Genomic DNA, 19,232 nt, shown 5'->3' with positions numbered 1-19,232 from the left:
GCTCCAGAGCAGGAGAAGCTTGCTGCCCTAAGTCTATTTTACCCTAATTTATTGAAAATATGAAGGTTTTTAAAGATTATTTTGATGAATTGCATCTTAGGGACAAATTTTGCTCCTCCTCCTCCATAGCTCCAAAAGTGGTTCAGTTCTGATGTGCAAGTGGGGGGCAAGGAAATGCAGTGGGCGCACATCTCCTGTGCAGTATGGAGCTGAGAACCAGGGTGGCTCCCTACTTGCCAGCATGCAGGATATGGGTCAGACTGGGATTATGGCAATGCAGAGGCTCCAAAGTATCTGCCGCTACATAGCTCCGCTCAGCTTCCCTTTGCAGAGAGGGTGCATTATAGCCACTACAGCTTCAGGAATCCCCCCCTCCAGGCTAAGGCTAAAGCTCTTTCTCCCTTCCCATCACAGCTACTTGAATCTGGATCTCCATCTCTAAGTGATTGTGTCCTATATCTTACATTTTTGTACGGCTGGAGATCATTAGCTTTCCAACACCTGTATTTTGCCTGGCAGAAACATAACTAACTACTTCATTCTCAGCCTATAGCTATCAAGGCTGCCACACTGAGTGGGGAAGTCTTCTTGTTAATAGCTCCATTTACACCAGCTGAGGAGCTGACCTCATGTTTGCCGGACCTTGTATTCAGCCACCCAACGATTCTGACATTGCATGGTTTCACAAACTTTATCAAGCGGTTACTAAACAAAATGGCAAGTAAATAGGAATACGTACTGCTTCCTACCTTAATTTCCAAATTTTATTTCTAAAGTAACCATTTATGAATTCCAATACAGAGCTAGATCTGGTCTGGTTCTTAATTGTGACTAAGTTATTGACAATATAGGCTCTTTTAATATGGGATTATTTCTGCTCCTTGATTGGTCATGGGAAACTTTCAAAGCGAGAAAATAATGAGCGATGAGTAACAAACAGTGAAGAGCCTTGTTCACATATGTATCCAAGTATTTGGAGGGAAAACAGCCATTCCCCGAACGTTTGCACAAACAAACATGGACATGATCAAAATAAACACTTTGGGGAACATTTCTAAATATTGTTTTTAAAGAACCATCTATCAGAGAAAACACAATTCCACTGAGATTTTCAAATCTGCCCATGGATTTAGGTGGTCAATTCCCATCAGTGTCAATAGAAACTGTGCATCTACGTCCCATAGCATCAGGGGGGCAGCCGTGTTAGTCTGTATACACAAAACCAACAGGGAGTCCGGTGGCACCTTCAAGACTAACAGATTTATTTGGGCATAAGCTTTCGTGGGTAGAAAAAAAACACTTCTTCAGCTTTGAAATCTCAACCTTCATGATTAGATTTAAAGTAACAAAAATTCACAATAATTCAGACAGCCTGCAAATCGAATTCCCAATATACCTGAGCTAAATCCCATAAAGAGGTTAGACTGAAAAATAGGAGCCTATTATACTTTTTATAAAAAAGCAATGATGAGTTTACTTCTAGTTGAAACTATCTGTTCTGGAAGGCTTAGAAGTGGAAGAAGAAACGTTTCGTGTTCTGTCAGACATTTTCATTCCCTGCTCTCTCAGACTTGCTTCCTTGCACCCAGCAAGTAGTGTTAAGATAAGTAAGGGGCCCAAACCTGCCATCTTACATGAATACTAGCACTGACTACTTGACTTCACTAGGTCTACTGGTGTCATGATTGCTCGTAAAAAATATCACAGGATAGGGCCCAAAGGGCTAATAGCCTGCACATGCAGTAAAGAGAATTGTTGAAGCTCAACCCATAGTTCTAATGGCATTATGATGATTCTCTAATTCTGTTAATGTTGCTCAAAGAAGAATAATCCTCACACAAAATGGCATAGAAAATGCATGCAGCAAACATAGCTGTGACAAAAAGAAATAAGTGGAGTTACAGCAATATAAAGCTGTTGCAATGCACTGGTGATATGGACCCATCAAATGAATCCCTGAGGTAATTGCACTGAAGAGAAAATGAGTTACACCAGAGAGGAGTTTGGTCTAACATCTGGAGTAGGGTACGACTAGAATAGTATATATTAGACCAGGGGAGGGCAAACTACGGCCCGTCAGGGCTTTCAATCCAGCCCGCAGGATTGCCAGCCCCATGGCACAGCGGAGCTCAGGCAGGCTGCCTGCCTACCGTGGCCCTGCGCTGCTCCCGGAAGCGTCTGGCACCATGTGCCTGCGGCCCCTGAGAGGGGGAAGGGCAGACGGCTCCATGCGCTGCCCTCGCCTGCAGACACTGCCCCCCGCAGCTCCCATTGGCCGGGAATGGGGAACCACAGCCAATGGGAGCTTCAGGAGTAGTACCCGCAGGTGAGGGCAGCGTGCGGCAGAGCCGCCTGCCCCACCCCACCCCACCCCCAGGTGTTACTGCCGGACAGGTCTTAGCCCCTCTGTGCGCCGCTGCCGCCCTGGAGCCGCTCGAGATAAGCAGTGCCGGAGCCCGCACACTGGACCCCTCCTGCACCCCAAATCCCAACCCCCTGTCCTCAGCCCCCTAACCTCCTGCCTTGAGCCTCCTGCTGCATCCCTCCTGCACCCCAACCCCCCTGCCCTGAGTCCCCTCCCACACTCTGCATCACCTGCGCTGAGCCCCCTGCCGCACCCCACACTCCTCCTGCACCCTAACCCCTTGCCCTGAGCCCCTTCCTGCATACCACTCCCCGCCCCCGTCCTGTACCCCAACTCCCTGCCCCAGCCCTACATTCATGGCCCTGCGTACAGTTTCCCCAGATGTGGCCCTCGGGCCAAAAAGTTTGCCCCCCCCTGTACTAGACCCCAAATGGGTACAGTAGGTGTAGGTCAACTCTCAAAGATAGAGTGAGACAACAGTCTGTGAAAGGACCCAGTCAAATCTACTCCATGTTCATTTTGATGGGAGCCCATATAAAATGTACTGCAATACATAATCAGCAGGGACAGCCCGAAACATTAGAGGTTACTATAGAGTGACCACAGAGTTCTGAACCTTTATTATAGGAAACCATCATTTTTTTTAAATAAAGGGGAAGGATATTCTGTATATATGGCCCAGTTTCTGGGTATAAAAACTGCTCCTTTGTAGTAACCATTTTATACCCTGCTCCTTTGTAGTAACCATTTCTTTCTGTGCTGTTAAAGAGCAGTTATGTAATCACTGGAACTGGCTGACTGCAATTAGTTGGGTGAGGGAGAATGAGGGTGGTAAATTAGTTAATGGTCTCCCTAAAAGGTAGACTCGAAAAAGGAGGTTACCTGGGTTAGAGAAGTGCATTCTTGATTTCTATGCTGCATTTAAATAGTGCTTTTTAAAAGGCTCCTAGGCGTTGCCGTTTAACAAAGTGGACTTACAACTATTTTGCTCTAAAGTAACATGGGTATGTGACTGAGTGTACTCCCCCTTCCTTCTCTCCCCCATGTTGCTTTTCTCTCACCTTGTATCCAGACCTTGAAACTGGTGCACAGCACTGACCTGGCCATAAGGAAAACAATATGACAGAACTGATAGCATTCTTGTCTGATAATGTGCACTTACACTGTGAGCACGTGCCCCAGTTAAATGGCGGAAATGTGATGCTTTCCACTCGCAGACAGGAAGCAACATGGCAAACCATGCTCCTCCCTAGCACGAAAGCATGAAGACCAGTTGCAATGCACCTCCTGAATGTAAGATAGCCAGTATAAAGCTAAATGAGAGTTGATCTCTGCTAATCACAATGTACTGTACTTACATCTCCAGATTATTAAAACATTGTATATAATATATAAACAGCATTTATATTAAATTATTGGTTCCCTTCAGTACATTTCCTGGTAGTTTGTTCGCTCTAATTTTAAATTTGCAACTACACTTCTGTACGAGGAAAATAAAGCCAACCACATCCATGAATTTTCTGTCCATACCTTATCACTAGAATGCTCCAAAATCCATTACTCAGACATCACTGTTACTAGGAACTAATTGGTACGACAGAGCCAGTCAGCAGATGCTCAAATAAGTGGTTTCCTTTCCCCTCGCCAAATAACATTACATGATTTTGAAAGTTCTACAGTTATTGTTTTTCAGAATCTTTGGAAACAGCTATTGAAAAAAAAAACCTTTAAAACTAGGTAACACCTGCCCACGTCCTTATGGTTCAGGTCCATTGCTCCAACAAGTATAACCCGCAGAATACTGGATATTTAGTTTTTGAAGAGTTAGCCCAAAGCTAGTTTTTAAGCTGAGTGTCCCATGTCCTTTGCTATTTGGGCATTCAACACATAAAAATGTACGTCCACTTAGTTGGTTGCAACAATATTTAAAGTTCACTTTTAACCTTTTGTGCCTTGTACTAAGTTATTAAAATTCTTCTTTACAGATCTGAGAGCTGATCCCACCCCACTGAAGTCAATGGAGATATGCAGATTTATACTAGCTGAGGACCTGGCCCAATATTGCTTAGCACTTACACTGTACCTTGCTTTTTCAAAACACTTTGCAAACATTAATTAACCTACATGGTTGTTTTATTAATCATGTACAATCCTTTCTCCCAAGTCAGCCCAAGATCCCAGCAGATTAATTCTGCTTTTAATCCTGGTGGGAATCTCCTTGTCTTGCCCTTCTCGCCAACGGGGCAAATGTCAGCATTGTGGAGATCTGCAAGTTAGAGTTGAATGTCAGAAACAAAGAGATCCTGTAACTAGCATCTTGAACTTTAGACCTTCGAAGCATAATAGCCTGACAACCACACACACTGTTAGAATTTGGAAAATGTCAGTAGAGCACAAATTGGGATTCTGGGCAATGGCAAGTGGTGAAGTAGTCTGTCCAAGAAGTGACAAACACAGTCTCCAGGGCAAAGGAAGCCAGCCACATGCAGTCACTGCTAGCTGCTTCACAGAGAGATGCTGGCATTAGCTACAAGCAGAAGTCACAACAGGACGAGCAATTTGAAAGGACAGCCAAAGAAAATGGTAGAGGAGTTCTGGTTGAAAAAGTGACTGGAGGCTACCTCAAGGACAGTCACAGTTAGTGATAAGCCTATTACAGTATGATCTGACTTCGTCAACTAGATTATACAGGATACGTGAGCAAAGGCCAATGCATTAAAACTGCTGAATGGTCATTTACTTTTTGCAAAGAGCACAACTGTTCATCTCTGCAGGCTGTAAGTGACCAAACACTTGCATTTTAAAAAAAGGGAGAGTAAATCCAACATATTCAAATAATCTCTTTATTTTATGAACAGGTAGGAGCCATCCAGCCCCAAATATCTGCCCCTATTGATTTAACTTGAGCCCACTATGGCAGCACCAGCAGGGTTTCAGGTGACTTCAGGATTCAAACAAACAATGGCACACTCCTCCATTTGTAGGTCCTAATGAAAGCCTTTCAGACCCATAGACTTTAAGGCCAGAAAGGACTATCATGATTATCTAGTCTGACCTCTTGCACATCGCAAGCCACAGAGCTTCACCCATGTACTCCTGTAATACACCCATAACGTCTGGCTGAGTTACAGAAGTCCTTAAATCTTGGTTTAAAAACTTCATGTTACAGAGAATCCACCATTTACTCTCATTCAAACCCGCAAGTGACCTGTGCCACATATTGCAGAGGAAGGCGAAAACCCCCAAGGTCTCTGCCAATCTGACTTGAGGGGAAATTCCTTCCTGATCCCCAATGTAGCTCTCAGTTAGACCCCAACCCTTTGGAAAAGTCAACTCACACCACATTCCCCATTCTGCAGGGAATGCTACACAAACAGGACCACGAATCCCAAACAGTCCAAGATCAGTGTCCCACTCACCATGCTGTTGAGCGTTGGCTCCTGTAGGCAGGGTTCTCAAAGGAAAGGCAAATTCCTCCCTGGGAGCCAAGACCACACCCATGACCTAATCTTGCCTTTTTAAAAAGCCTACTTTTTTAATCAGACCCAGTTGTCATCTCCTCCCTCCATACCTAGGCAGTTAGATATTCCCTTCGGGGTATGGCAGGTACTTTTCCTCTTTTCCCAGGAATCTTATTAACCCTTTTTTCCTGCTTTCTGGCAAGTGGGATAATTAAACCCTATCACCTACCCCGGAAATGTGTTCCAGGAGCTTACAGAGTCTTCCACTTATTCCTATAAGATCCGAGTTACCCAGAAAAGAATTTTCTGTAGTATCTGGCTGATGAATCTTGCCCATATGCTCAGGGTTTAGCTGATCGCCATATTTGGGGTTGGGAAGGAATTTTCCTCTAGGGCAGATAGGAAGAGGCCCTGGAGGTTTTTCGCCTTCCTCTGTAGCATGGGGCACGGGTCACTTGCTGGAGGATTCTCTGCTCCTTGAAGTCTTTAAACTACGATTTGAGGACTTCAATAGCACAGATATAGGTGTGAGGTTTTTTTTGTAGGAGTGGTGGGTGAAATTCTGTGGCCTGCATTGTGCAGGAGGTCAGACTAGATGATCATAATGGTCCCTTCTGACCTAAATATCTATGAATCTATCACTTGGATAGGCAACTGGTCATTTTATATGTGTGACCACTGGAGGGCAGTGGACCTACAATAATTCACACAGCCCAGTAGTGTCCTAAAATGTCACTGATGCAGTAACGCAGCTTTTTAAATTTTAACCATCTTTCTTGAGCATTCTCGTCTTTCATTTTACGTGTAATATTTTGCTCATTCATTTAAGGAGAGAGATTCTTGTTTTTCTTCAGCATTACAACCCTGTATAAAAGCCAGTAGGAGACTACCTTATTGATTAAATGGTGTTTTTCCTATAGCCAATGAACTAATTAAGCACTCCTTAGTGTCAAATGCAATCAGAATAAAGGTCTGAAATTTTGTTATTTACAAAACAAGTGACCTGATTCCTGAGGTTTCAATCAAATAAAACGAAGGATCAAATTGACCAGTAATTCAGTAATGAAGAAAGCTCTGTATTGTCTTTTGCATTACATTCTTTTGCCTATGCTCCATGTTTGTTCTCGGACATCTCATCGTCAGATCACATCCTTCAGGATTTAACCAAAGGAGCCTGGTGACATCTGAAAGTGAGTAGGCAAGACCGATATTTAAAAGTGTCTCAGAACCAATTCACAGCAGTGATTAGACTATCAGACACAAAACAGCGTAGGCAACGCTCCCCTCAAAGAGCCTCCATGGGGTTTAACTTGAAAATGAGCCACATTCATGGTTATTAAAATATCATTATTGGCATTATTTAAGGCAGGCCAAAAATCGCTGTGCAGAAGCATGACCACTTCGAGCTAGAGAAGGAGTATACAAGCTAGGGGCAGATCATGGGGCTGTGCAATAACAACACATGCTTTACCCTTTATCACTCCTAAAACCTGTCCTGGAATGTTTTCCACAGCTCAACATGTAAAGAGTCTTTGGACTGTAAACTCAACAGTCCTGGGGGAGACAGGATTGAGGCACAACACTTGCTCACTACAGGTGCCATTATAGATATAGCTGTTGAGGGTTGTATGTATCCCTGAAGCCAGTATTTGGCCTTTAGTTCATAATCATGAACTTTTAAGGAGGCAGGAAACCCAAGTGTGCATTGACTGCATTACAATACCAACGATCTTTTTATTCAATACAGATGAACTAGCTAACAAATATTTTCTCCCTTCTGTTAGGCACAACATGATTTTCTTCAGCATCACTTCTTGCTAGGCCTTTCCACCCTCCTAAAACAAACACATTAATTATGGAAAATCAAATAGTCGTACCCATTTCTGAGTCCCCCTGTGTCTTTGATGCAGTATACAAGACATTAATGTGGCGTAGGTTTGTTCTATACCCGTGCTTATTTTTTTGGATTCCATTTCAAATGATCAGTGCTACTGTTACAAATGACAGCTTTAAGTAGTCACCAGTAACAGGAATTCTTTTAGGTGCTGAACTCAATTATAGTCAGAAATCAATGCAAAAATTCCTGTGTCCCTAACACCCATGAAGGTGCAATGGCATTAGAATCGAGCTCTCATAGCAAAATATCACCATGTTAAGGAGATCAGTATACATTTTATGTCTCAACAGTTCTTGATATGTCATCAGCATGGTAGAGAGTACACGAATGAGTGCTGGGCACGTGGAAGAGGAAGCATGTAGGCCCCAAACATGCAAACTGATCCACATGGGCAGATCCCAGCCACCTTGCAGAAACTAGAATGACTTCAGTGGGAATCTCTGCAGGCATATGAGTCAGACCAGATTGCAGGATCAGGACCAGCCCAGTTTTACATGACATACATCTTATGCCCTTGATGCTCCTCTTACTCTAGTCTAAGCCATAATTAACTGCATTCAAGCCAATGAAATTAAACCACCGTAAATTGAGTGTGAGAGCAGAATTAGGTCCTTTATCTACAGGACAATAAGAGACCAGTTTATGGACACCTAAGTAGATCATTAAACTAAAATGATGTATATAAGGAGTTTATCTTGAACCAGTTATTCCACAGTGCACTAGAAGACTAACCAGCTCCTGAGCACTGCTCATTGTTAGTAACTATCCAAGTTATAAAGCAATCAAAGGGATAATCATACTAAGACTTGCAATGCTGTGGGTCCAAAAGAACGGTAATCTTGATACCCATATTGAAATCCACAGTCAACTGCATTTCACTCAGTTGTATGAATAAATAAATGCCTGGCATGTCACCCAAAGGACATGTCACATTTCATTTGGGTCTTCTGCTAAAACGCCTACCATGAGATAGATTCCCATCTGACAGTCTGCCCAGAGTAAGAACAACTAGTGTCAGAGTCACAGTTCAGCCCCTTTCCTCTCTTGCTTCATGGGGGAAGAAAAGTGCCAGTCCTTTTCCTGGTACAGCTTACTTCCCCCTCTGTGCCAGCTCAGATGCACTGGCTGGCATGTTAAGGGAGGGAAATCCAAGGCTCCATGCACTCTCTTCCCATCTGAGTGGGAGGAGACTGACGGCAGCTGCAGGCAGGAGAAGAAGAGGGTTCTTTATGTCCTTTACTCTCCTGTACAAGCATACAGCAAGGGCCATAATCTTGCCCTGTGTGGTTAATGCATCCATTCTTACACACAGAAGAGTCTCATAGGAAAAGCTACACGTGCAAAAGTGCAAAACATTAAAGGGTCTATATATTGTTTAATTATGAATTGCAGAATGTATTAATGCTCATTTTAGACATTTCAAATAGGTTTGATTTTGTTTTCCTTTCTAGAGAACTAACACATCAGAGGTGAATCAACTAAGATCACTGATATATATTATAGCTGTTTTGAACTGCTGGGTCAGTTTTTATAGGGGCCTTCACTGAACTTCTAAAATTAGGCACACCAATTTCTGCACACATGTTCTTCACTCCCGTATTTCTACATATTCATTTTTTCATGCTTACACATTTTTGCCCATCCAAAATTTAGGCATGAAAAAGTGTTGACACACATTTAAAAACTGCTTTTGAAAATTTGATCTTTTGGTTAATAGGAGCATTGTGTCACAATGTAAACTTAAAATCATTTAAAACCCTTCACACTGAACTTTTTATTATAGTGTACCACCTCAACACATGTAGCACTTTAGGAAAATCCATAGACTACTGGTTCAAATGGGACACAATTCCAAGAGCAGAATTAGAAAATAGATGGGAAGTGAGAAGAGGCTGCCAAAATATATGGCTTTAAATATTTGGAATTTTTAGAACCTGTTTAGCTGAAGGGAATTTTTCAACAAAATTAGAAATGTATTTTAAGATGCTTTTATACAAGAACTCTTTAAAACTCTTCAAAAGAAGAAAAAAAGAATGAAGAACAAAACCATGCTCTACCTGACGGGGAGTCCTTTCAGATTTGCTCCTGCACCACTCCCAATCTGTGAGTTCTGGTTTACGGCTCTCCTCATGAGACAGCCTTCTTTCCTGCGCTTCAAAAAATGTTGATTTGTCAAAGTTTCTGACCTCCTCTCTTTTAAAGGCTCCTAGTTTGTCAGAAAGAAGACGGTCCATGCTTTTGTCCTTGGCAAGTTCTTGTTTAGTCTCCGTACTTTTGCCCTTGCTGAAATCTTTAAACATGGAGCTATCCTCGATGGGTATGGTGCTGAACTCAATTTTGGCAGATTTAAGGATTTTGCTGCTAACTTTCTGAGATTCTTGTATGTTTTCACAGTCATAGTTCATCAGGTTATGATAGGATATAGAGTTATCGTCACCATCATCATCATCATCATGGTGGTGGCTTTCATGGGATATCTTGTAGATTCCATAACCTTGTTGGAATGACAGGTTGAATTCAAAACCCCTCCTTTTTGCTAAACAGAAAGAGAAAAGCTCTAGTTAAAACATAAAAAAGTTACATACAAGAAACACAGTTAGAAAATGTATTTTAAAAATGCCTAATTTTATCTGTAAATTTAAAACTAAAATACAAGTTGGTTACTTTTAACAACAGACTTTTTGGTATCCATAATATATGAATTATTATGGAAAATTAAATACTAATCATAGCATTATAGACACTCTGGTAATTAGCTCATTTATTCCTTTGTCAAAGCATGGTAGAATTTCTATGTTCTGAAGGTGGTTCTTTGCCAGAAAATAGGAATAGTTTCACCCATCATTTTTTAAAGAACAGGATTTGCAAAGCCTTATAAAAGTTATACTAGAAGTAAATAACCAAATTATGGTTCATTTCACAGTGTATCTCAGTTTCAGCTAATGAGAAATTCCCCAAACCCCAAAAAGATAACATAGCATGCTTTCAGAAAAATACACTTAGAATAATAGAAATATAGGACTGGAAGGGACCTCATTAGGTTATCTAGTCTGGTCCCCCACACTGAGGCAGTACTAAGTATTATCTAGACAATCCCTGACAGATGTTTGTCTAACCTGTTCTTAAAAACCTCCAGTGATTCCACAGCCTCCCTATGTTCTACTTCTGAGAATCAATCAGAACTGTACTTCAGTGCCAAGAGGAAAATAAGAAAAATACATTTCTACATTAGAAAACAATCATGTAGGTGAACTAATTCCATAATCAGTTTACTTTCATACAGAGACAATATATACATTCCACATATAAAATTATATTCTAACATCAGGACTCTAATTATTTTAGTTGATATAGTAGTTCAGGAATTAAGGTAAGAGTGCTCTACCTCCACATATCCCCTTAATTACTTCTCTCCTCTACCATAAATTCCCTCCATTTCTTCACCCTGCATTCCCATTTTCATAGTACTAGACACAGAAATTAAAAGGTATGTCTCTTATCAAATCATGAAAGCATTTTCCTCACAAATCTATCTAAAAACATTTTAAGACACAGAGTACAGAGAACCATTTATAAAATAGTATCTTTATTCAGCATATAGAGTCTATTTCTCAAAAGATAGTATTAAGTGTGAAATCACAAACTCAACCATTATTCTGTTAAAAATCCAGAATAGCTCGAACATCCTAAAAACATGTTTAGCTCGAACATCCTAAAAACAAAGCATTTCTATTTACTAGGGCTGTCGATTAATCACAGTTAACTCACAATTAATTCAGAAAAATTAATTGCGATTAAAAAATTAATTGTGATTAATCACAGTTTTAATTGCACTGTTAAACAATAGCATACCAATTGAAATGTATTAAATATTTTGGATCTTTTTCTACATTTTCATATATATTGTATTCTGTGTTGTAATTGAAATCAAAGTGTGTATTATTTTTTATTACAAATATTTGCACTGTAAAAATGATCAACACAAGAAATAGTATTTTTCAATTCACCTCATGTAAGTACTGTAGTGCAATCTCTGTCGTGAAAATGCAACTTACAAATGCAGATTTTTTTGTTACATAACTGAACTCAAAACCAAAACAATGTAAAACTTCAGAGCCTATGAGTCCACTCAGTCCTGCTTCTTGTTCAGCCAATCGCTAAGACAAACAAGTTTGTTTACATTTACAGGTGATAATGCTGCCCTCTTTTTATTTACAATGTCATCAGAAAGAGAACAGGCATTTACATGGTACTTTTATAGCCGGCATTGCAAAGTATTTATGTGCCAGATATGCTAAACATTTGTATGCCCCTTCATGCTTCGGCCACCATTTCAGAGGCATGTTTCCATGCTGATGACACTTGTTAAAAAAATGTGTTAATTAAATTTGTGACTGAACTCCTTGGGGGAGAATTGTACGTCCCCATCTCTGTTTTACCCACATTCTGCCATATATTTCATGTTCTAGCAGTCTCGGATGATGACCCAGCACATGTTGTTCATTTTAAGAACACATTCACTGCAGATTTGACAAAACACAAAGAAGGTACTAATGTGAGATTTAGGTTTAAGAATCTGAAGTGTCTTCCAAAATCTGAGAGGGATGAGGTGTGGAGCTTGCTTTCAGGAGTCTTAAAAGAGCAACATTCTGATGCGGAAACTACAGAACCCAAACCACCAAAAAAAAAAAAATCAACCTTCTGCTGTTGGCATCTGATTCAGATAATGAAAATGAACATGCGCACTGCTTTGGTTTATTATCAAGCAGAACCCGTCATCAGCATGAACACACGTCCCTTGGAATGGTGGTTGAAGCATGAAGGGACATATGAATCTTTAGTGCATCTGGCATGTAAATATCTTGTGATGCCGGCTACAACAGTGCCAAGCGAGTGCCTGTTCTCACTTCCAGGTGACATTGTAAACAAGAAGCGGGCAGCATTATCTCCTGCAAATGTAAATAAACTTGTTTGTCTGAGCGATTGGCTGAACAAGAAGCAGGACTGAGTGGACTCGTAGGCTCTAATGTTTTACATTGTTTTATTTTTGAGTGCAGTTATTTATTGTACATAAGTCTACATTTGTAAATTTAACTTTCATGATAAAGAGATTGCACTACAGTACTTGTATTAGGTGAACTGAAAAATACTATTTCTTTCGTTTTTTTACAGTGCAAATACTTGTAATCAAAAATAAATATAAAGTGAGCACTGTACACTTTGTATTCTGTGTTGCAATTGAAATCAATATATTTGAAAACATAGAAAACATTCAAAAATATTTAAATCAATGATATTCTATTATGAACAGTGCGATTAATCACGATTAATTTTTTTAATTGCTTGACAGCCCTACTATTTACATTATTATATAATTGTTTCTTTACCATCATCATAAGTTTACCTCTGTAAGTATTAGATTAGATTCAGAGCAAAGCTGTATCTGGAATTAATAGTTTTCTTGACAAACTGCAGTCACTCTCCTTGGGATAGTGGTTAAAAGCTCATGGTCTGGATTTGAAAGAAGAATCCAATTCAGAGAGAACAAATGACTTGAACCAAAAGGTGCTTTTCTGAAGATCATGAACCTTGTTCTCCTCTCATTTACTCCCATGAGAATCAGGAGTAAACCCACTCAAGTCAATGGAGTTACACCGGTATAAACAGGGAACAAGAGTTTAATCCAAAACCAGTTGATGTCAATGAGAATTTTTCTACCGATTTTAATTTTCTATGGATCAGGCCCTTATAGCGAGAAGATAATCAGGCGCTACATCTGCAAGTAGCTCTCACTGCTGAATGGCTAATACAGAAAACTATTATAATTATTACATGTGAAAGTAATTGCAACACATTGCTGTGGCTTTGAGGTCCTGTCAACATCGAAGGCCTCTCAGTGGCTGCATGATGGATGTGTGAGCAGTAGGATCCGAACGGCCTTTTCTCTCATTGACAAAATTCCTGTAATTCCGGGGCATGAAGTCACTCAGAATTCAGAGGTGTTTTTGCCTGTTTTTAAAATGTGTTTAGCACAGTCAATGTATTTTCTTAATGCATGTCATATTTTGGCAGATGGGTTTTTCTAGGGGTGGGGAGGAGGTTAGGGGAGGAGTCAGAGTTTGAACTCATAGTTTCCATTAGAAGGTTTGACAATGACTTGCTGTGTGGTTTTGGGCAAGTCACTTAACTTCTCTGTGCCTGAATTTCCCTGCCTGTAAAATGGCATAATAATGCTCTCTAGCCATCTTATAGGTATGTTGTTAGGCATATTTGATTAATGTCCATGAAAACCTTTCAGATCCTCAGATGAAATATGCTACAGGAGTGCAGAGTATTGTTACTGTTGCAGACAACTTTCTATGCAATCTACTATAAAATTTACTCTAACAGTCTGTTGCCATATGGAACATCACTTAAACCAATATCCCATCCTTCAACCTCCCACACTTACTTTTCCTTTCTTCTGAAGAAATGGCATATGCATTCCTCCTGCAGTTAATGATGCAGCCACAGGGCAGGTGGATCCAGCGTTCTGACAAAACAAACACAGGGGTGACCGTGGCAGCTAGTAAAGTCAGCAGAAAACTGAATGTCTCAAAGGAAAGGCTTTGAAAACCAACTATGTGCTGGACAGCCATCTGTATCTGAAAGGCAGAACATTAAGAAATTAAATCACTTCAGTCACATACTGTATTTCCAGGAATAACAAAAACATCACATTGTTAATGTGACAAAAATAGAGGTCACAGATTTTCATTGATTTCCTGCTAGGCTTTGTGACTTTGACAGATGCTAGAAGACAAATGTCCTCATACAGTCCCTCTCCCTCTCTCTCTATTTCTCAGAATGCCTTATGCTGCAAATGAAATTATAAATATTGATGCCTGAGGTCTGCCAAAGAAGCAGCTCAGATTCCAAGCAATTCTTAGGGATGACTGAGCCAATCCAGTGAGGCGCTGAGCATCCCCCACTCCCAAAGTCAATGAGGTTTGAGGGCACTCAGTGCCAGGCAGGATTCGGCTTCACGTGCATGATAATTCTCATTCTTTATGGATAGGAGCTGAGAGGCTGACTCCATACACATCCATAGGACAAGGATGACACTGAACAATTCCCAACATGTTCACATGCCCAGCAAAGGACTCACTTGTAAGTATCCTTTGTTATATTTATCCTTTCCATACATTGCATCAAAATGTTGTAATGCTTCAATAATTACAAAGATACAAACATTCTTCATCACTTCTCAGACAAGCTTCAGTTTCTTACCCAAAGATGACTGGCAAAGGGCGTGACTCAGAACTGTGAGGATGGAGGAAAAACAATCTGCCTTAGTAAAACTCACAGATCTCAGAGAGTCAACCCAATGCCTGCCAGACTGCTTGAAACACAAAACCTGATTCACCCCTACCATTAGCCTAGCTCTGTGCTGGATTCAGTGGCGTTACACTGAGGTAAAACTGGAAAAACAATGATGAATCTGGCTTTTCATTTTTGAAATGCACTGATTTTGTATGACTGTATCAATCCTGATGAAAGCCAGACAAACACAGCTCTAGTTGAAATGACTTCTATGGATGTGATTTATGCTGTTCATAATTGCTGGATGACTGTTTCAATTAATATCACACAAACTCTCTCCCTGTGTAAATAAATCATTACAAATATGCAAAGAAGTCTGACTTTTTACCATTGTGGGAAGCCAGAGAATGACTTTTGTCAACGCAAGAATCAGCGAGAATCGTTTCTGAGCAAACTCCACAGTGTAGCTCCTGCTCTGCACGCTGTTTGTGCAATGGGAGTCCAGCCCACAGCGCTCAGCTGGGCTTTGCCTGAATACTATCTCCGAGCTGGGACAGGCATTTCGGAAATGCTTCAGGGTTTTATCCACGGGGTCCTCCAGAGAAAGGGATGGGGCGGTGCTACAGGCTGGGGGCGTCCCAGGGGTAAAATAGCCTCTGGTGATTTCCTGGTAATTGACATAAAGACGCTGTTGCTCATCTGAGCACAACAGTTGGTAAGTTAGAGGGACAGAAAGCACGGTGAGAAGGCAGAAGCACAGCGAGTAGACAATGAATAAAAACAGGACATAGGAACTGGTGCAATCTGTGAGGCAACCCCAAGAGGTGGGAACATAGGTGCCCCAACCACAGAGAGGCAAAATGCACACCAACAAGCTGACAGTCCAGATAGCGAGAATGGCCCATATCATGCTCACTGGCTGTTTGGAGGTCCACTGACTCCACATCACAGTTTTGTTGATCGTGTAGAAGTTGTAAGAAACTATAAGAGTACCTTTCAGATTGCTAGAAATGCCCTGAAATAAATAAAGCAGCGCTGATGTGGTACACAGAGGCTGGGGGAGTGCCTCACTTGACCACTGCATGAGCATAAAGATAGTGACTGGCACCACACTTATCAAATCATCCACAGACAAGGAAATCACAATCATTGAAAGTGTGGTTTTGTTTTGAATTTTCAGTAAGGACACTAGTGAATAAATGCTGCCCAGCAGGGTAGTGAGCGTAATTATAAACATCAAGCAAAAAAGAAAGATATTCAAAGTTCTTTGTCCATTGGTTACATCCATAATGCCATGATTTTCAGTAAAGAGGCTTGTCCCATTCAGTGGGAAATGACTAGATGTTACCGACATGGTTGTTAGGGATTTTATTTTGCCTTCTCACCGACTCCGCAAGTTTTCGTCAGATGAATCGGAACTGCTCCACATCACAAGTTTCTTCTTTGTTTTCATAGACTCTCCTTTTTGACACTTGATCAGGATACATTCAGATGTGTGTGTCCTCTAAATCCAGGATAGCTCACACCCAAAAAGCAGGCTCCATCAAATCAAAGGAAACATTAACACATGTACCAAAGAGCGCACGATGCTGACAAAAAAGCAATTCCTCCTTAAAACAGACTTTGGGGGTTGAGCTGGTTCTTTATAATCCTTCCAAGTGCAAGAGGATGATTAAATTGGGTTCTTGCGGAAATAAAATACCATTCACTTTTGACATATAGCAGACAATGTGCCTTACTCGAGAGTTCAGTTGAAATGAAGGCAGAATGTCAGGTATGCTCAAGCCAAACTGGTTCAGGGAGAAACATAGTAGAGAATGAGAGGCTCTTTGATTCAGCCTGCGCTGTTCAGAGCTGCAGGAGGGAGGAGTCAGATCCAAGCAGGATAGCAGAAAGGGGGGAAATTAGTATCTTTCCAGGCAGAGCTGCCTCTTAGCTAGATCAGAAACACAAAACAGAGTCCTTGCTAAGCCCCACCTCCAATGCTGACACTAAAATCCAATGCAAATACTCAGACCTGATGTCAGCCATAAATGTCATCCCTGAAAGCCCAGGGCTGCTCCACAGCTGTGCATCACAAGCTGGAGAGCTGCTTTTATTCTTACTATGTTTTCTGTAGTCTGAGCACAGAGAGGGAGAAAGCTGCAAAAGCCTTTTATAAAAGATGAAACTGACAGTGTATCCTGTTCTCCCTTTTTATTCTTACTCCAACTGTACGTATGTGTGTAACTATATATTTATACATTGACAACATTGACAAAAGGTTGTTACAGACAGATAGCAATCAGCAGCACAAAATTGGCAAGTTGTGTGCTAGCTTTGTTATGGATCAGCATCAGTTTGGGGGGTACATAAACTTTTATTCCATAGAAGATTCAAATACAAAGAGCATCAAGTACTGAATGACTACTGTCTTTTGACTAAGTACAGGCAAACCAGCAGATCGTGTGCCTTTGGATATGTACCGATATTTTACATTTAGTAAATGTGATGCTGATTAAACTGATAAATTGACAGTATTGTAAAGAGTCAACGGAGGCAGGCAGGTGGAATGCAACCTTTTTGCAGAGCTCTGCCTCTCCACTCTGATCAGCAACAGTGCTGCTATTCAAATACTGGCTTTGGGTGTATCCATAGCACGACAGACAGTCTCTGTTTAATTGTATTATCGTTTAAGGCTAAGACTGCTGTAGACTGGCACTAAAATGTGATTGACACCCCCACATTCATTTCACTTGTGATGTATGCCAGCAAGGGCCTCTTCTACAGGCTTTGTATTGCTCTAGCAGGGCAAAACAGATGAAAACACGACTTGACTGGCCAGCTGATGATCTGCTCATCACAGGAGGGCACGGCTGGGAGAAAGGGGTATTGCTGCTGTCCAGTGATTCCCCAGATACTGAACAGCCCCTTGAGGGCTACAATAACTCAGAACAATCTTGAGACTACGCTAAGGTCTTGCCCACACTAACAGCGGCGTGTAGGTTACATGTAGCTGTACACCGCAGTAAAGAGCAGGACACTACACTGCTAAAAATAGGTGGTAGGCACTGCTTGGGCACGCAGAGAGCCATGTAGGGGACATACTCTAAGGTTCTGGCATGGCTTTACTTGCCTAAGTAGTGCCTCTCCATCTACACTGCTATTTGTACCCATGCTAGGGGGTGAGTGCAGTGAATGTACTTGACACGCCACCATAAGGAGTGTAGACATGCCCTGAGTTGCTCTTCAGGACTGAACTGGTACCCCGAGGATCAGAAAGCTGCAAAAAGTGGCTAACAGACACCCCACTCTACAACCCTCAAGTTATGTCAGGCAAGGCGCTAGATCTGCCGCATACACCTTGCTTTTGTCAAAGTACAGGATTGCAATTTATCTGTCCTACCTGGGCTGCTCCAACTAAAGGCTAGGACTCCTTTCCTTAAAAGTGTATTTACAAATCACAATTGCCTCTACCCTGAATCAACTTTAAGTCAACTACAGTTCTCTAAACCTTGAGATTAACAGGCCAAGTCTGTCTGGGATTACTGTCACAAGACAGGAGGAGAAATAGGCACCACCCACCCTTGCATGGGCCGTCATTTTTACTTCAACTGACACACTCTCAATAGCCTTCATTCTTCTGTAACCTATGTAGAGGGCAGGTAGGTCAATTTACTTAACAATTCTGTGCTATCGGACTCCTCTAGCTGACAAAGTCTTTGCATAGAACATGAATTTCTATTTTTGCAAGAGACTACAGCGGGATTTTCTAAAGGAAGCCTCCAAATACCAAAAGTGGAAATTATAACAGGATTCACTTTCATTCTCTCCTTAGGAATCCAGTACCAGTCTTTATCATGACTAAGGCTGTGAGTCTTTCACGGAGGTCACAGATTCCATGACTTTCCGGGACCTCCGGGACTTCTGCAGCGGCCTGTGGGGCTGACCCCAGGGGCTGCCTGAGCAGCTGTGCACTGGCTGCTGCTCAGGTGGCCCCAAGGCAGCTGGTCCCAGGCTGCCCCGGAGCAGCAGTCTGGGAGCAGCAGTGGCGCCCTGGGTCCCCCCACCCTCCAGCAGCAGCAACAGGGCCCTGGGTCACCCTCCCCGCCCGGAACAGCAGCAGCAGTGCTGGGGCTCCAGGGCGTGGCCCTGCCCGCCCGGCCCGGAGCAGCAGCAGGAGCAGCAGTGGGGGTGGAGCAGCGGGGGGGGGGGCAGCAGTGGGACA

General features: G+C 41.8%; 1 protein-coding gene across 1 annotated transcript in view; it reads right to left on the bottom strand.

Moving 5' to 3' along the window:
- Window positions 1-16,792, bottom strand: part of GPR149 (G protein-coupled receptor 149) — a 36,878-nt gene extending 20,086 nt beyond the window's left edge. The window contains exons 1-3 of the mRNA XM_084640192.1: window positions 15,414-16,792; window positions 14,175-14,367; window positions 9,781-10,259 (exon numbers count right to left, since the gene is read on the bottom strand). Coding sequence (XP_084496318.1) covers window positions 9,781-10,259; window positions 14,175-14,367; window positions 15,414-16,379 — 1,638 coding nt within the window. The 5' untranslated portion in view covers window positions 16,380-16,792. The remainder of the gene's footprint in view (window positions 1-9,780; window positions 10,260-14,174; window positions 14,368-15,413) is intronic.
- Between the last annotated feature and the right edge of the window lie 2,440 nt (window positions 16,793-19,232).

The sequence above is a fragment of the Lepidochelys olivacea genome (genome assembly GCF_965140295.1).
Source record: "Lepidochelys olivacea isolate rLepOli2 genome assembly, chromosome: 9".
NCBI lineage: Eukaryota > Metazoa > Chordata > Testudines > Cheloniidae > Lepidochelys > Lepidochelys olivacea.
The sequence above is the reverse complement of the archived record's forward strand: the minus strand, read 5'-3'. Positions and strand labels throughout refer to the sequence as shown.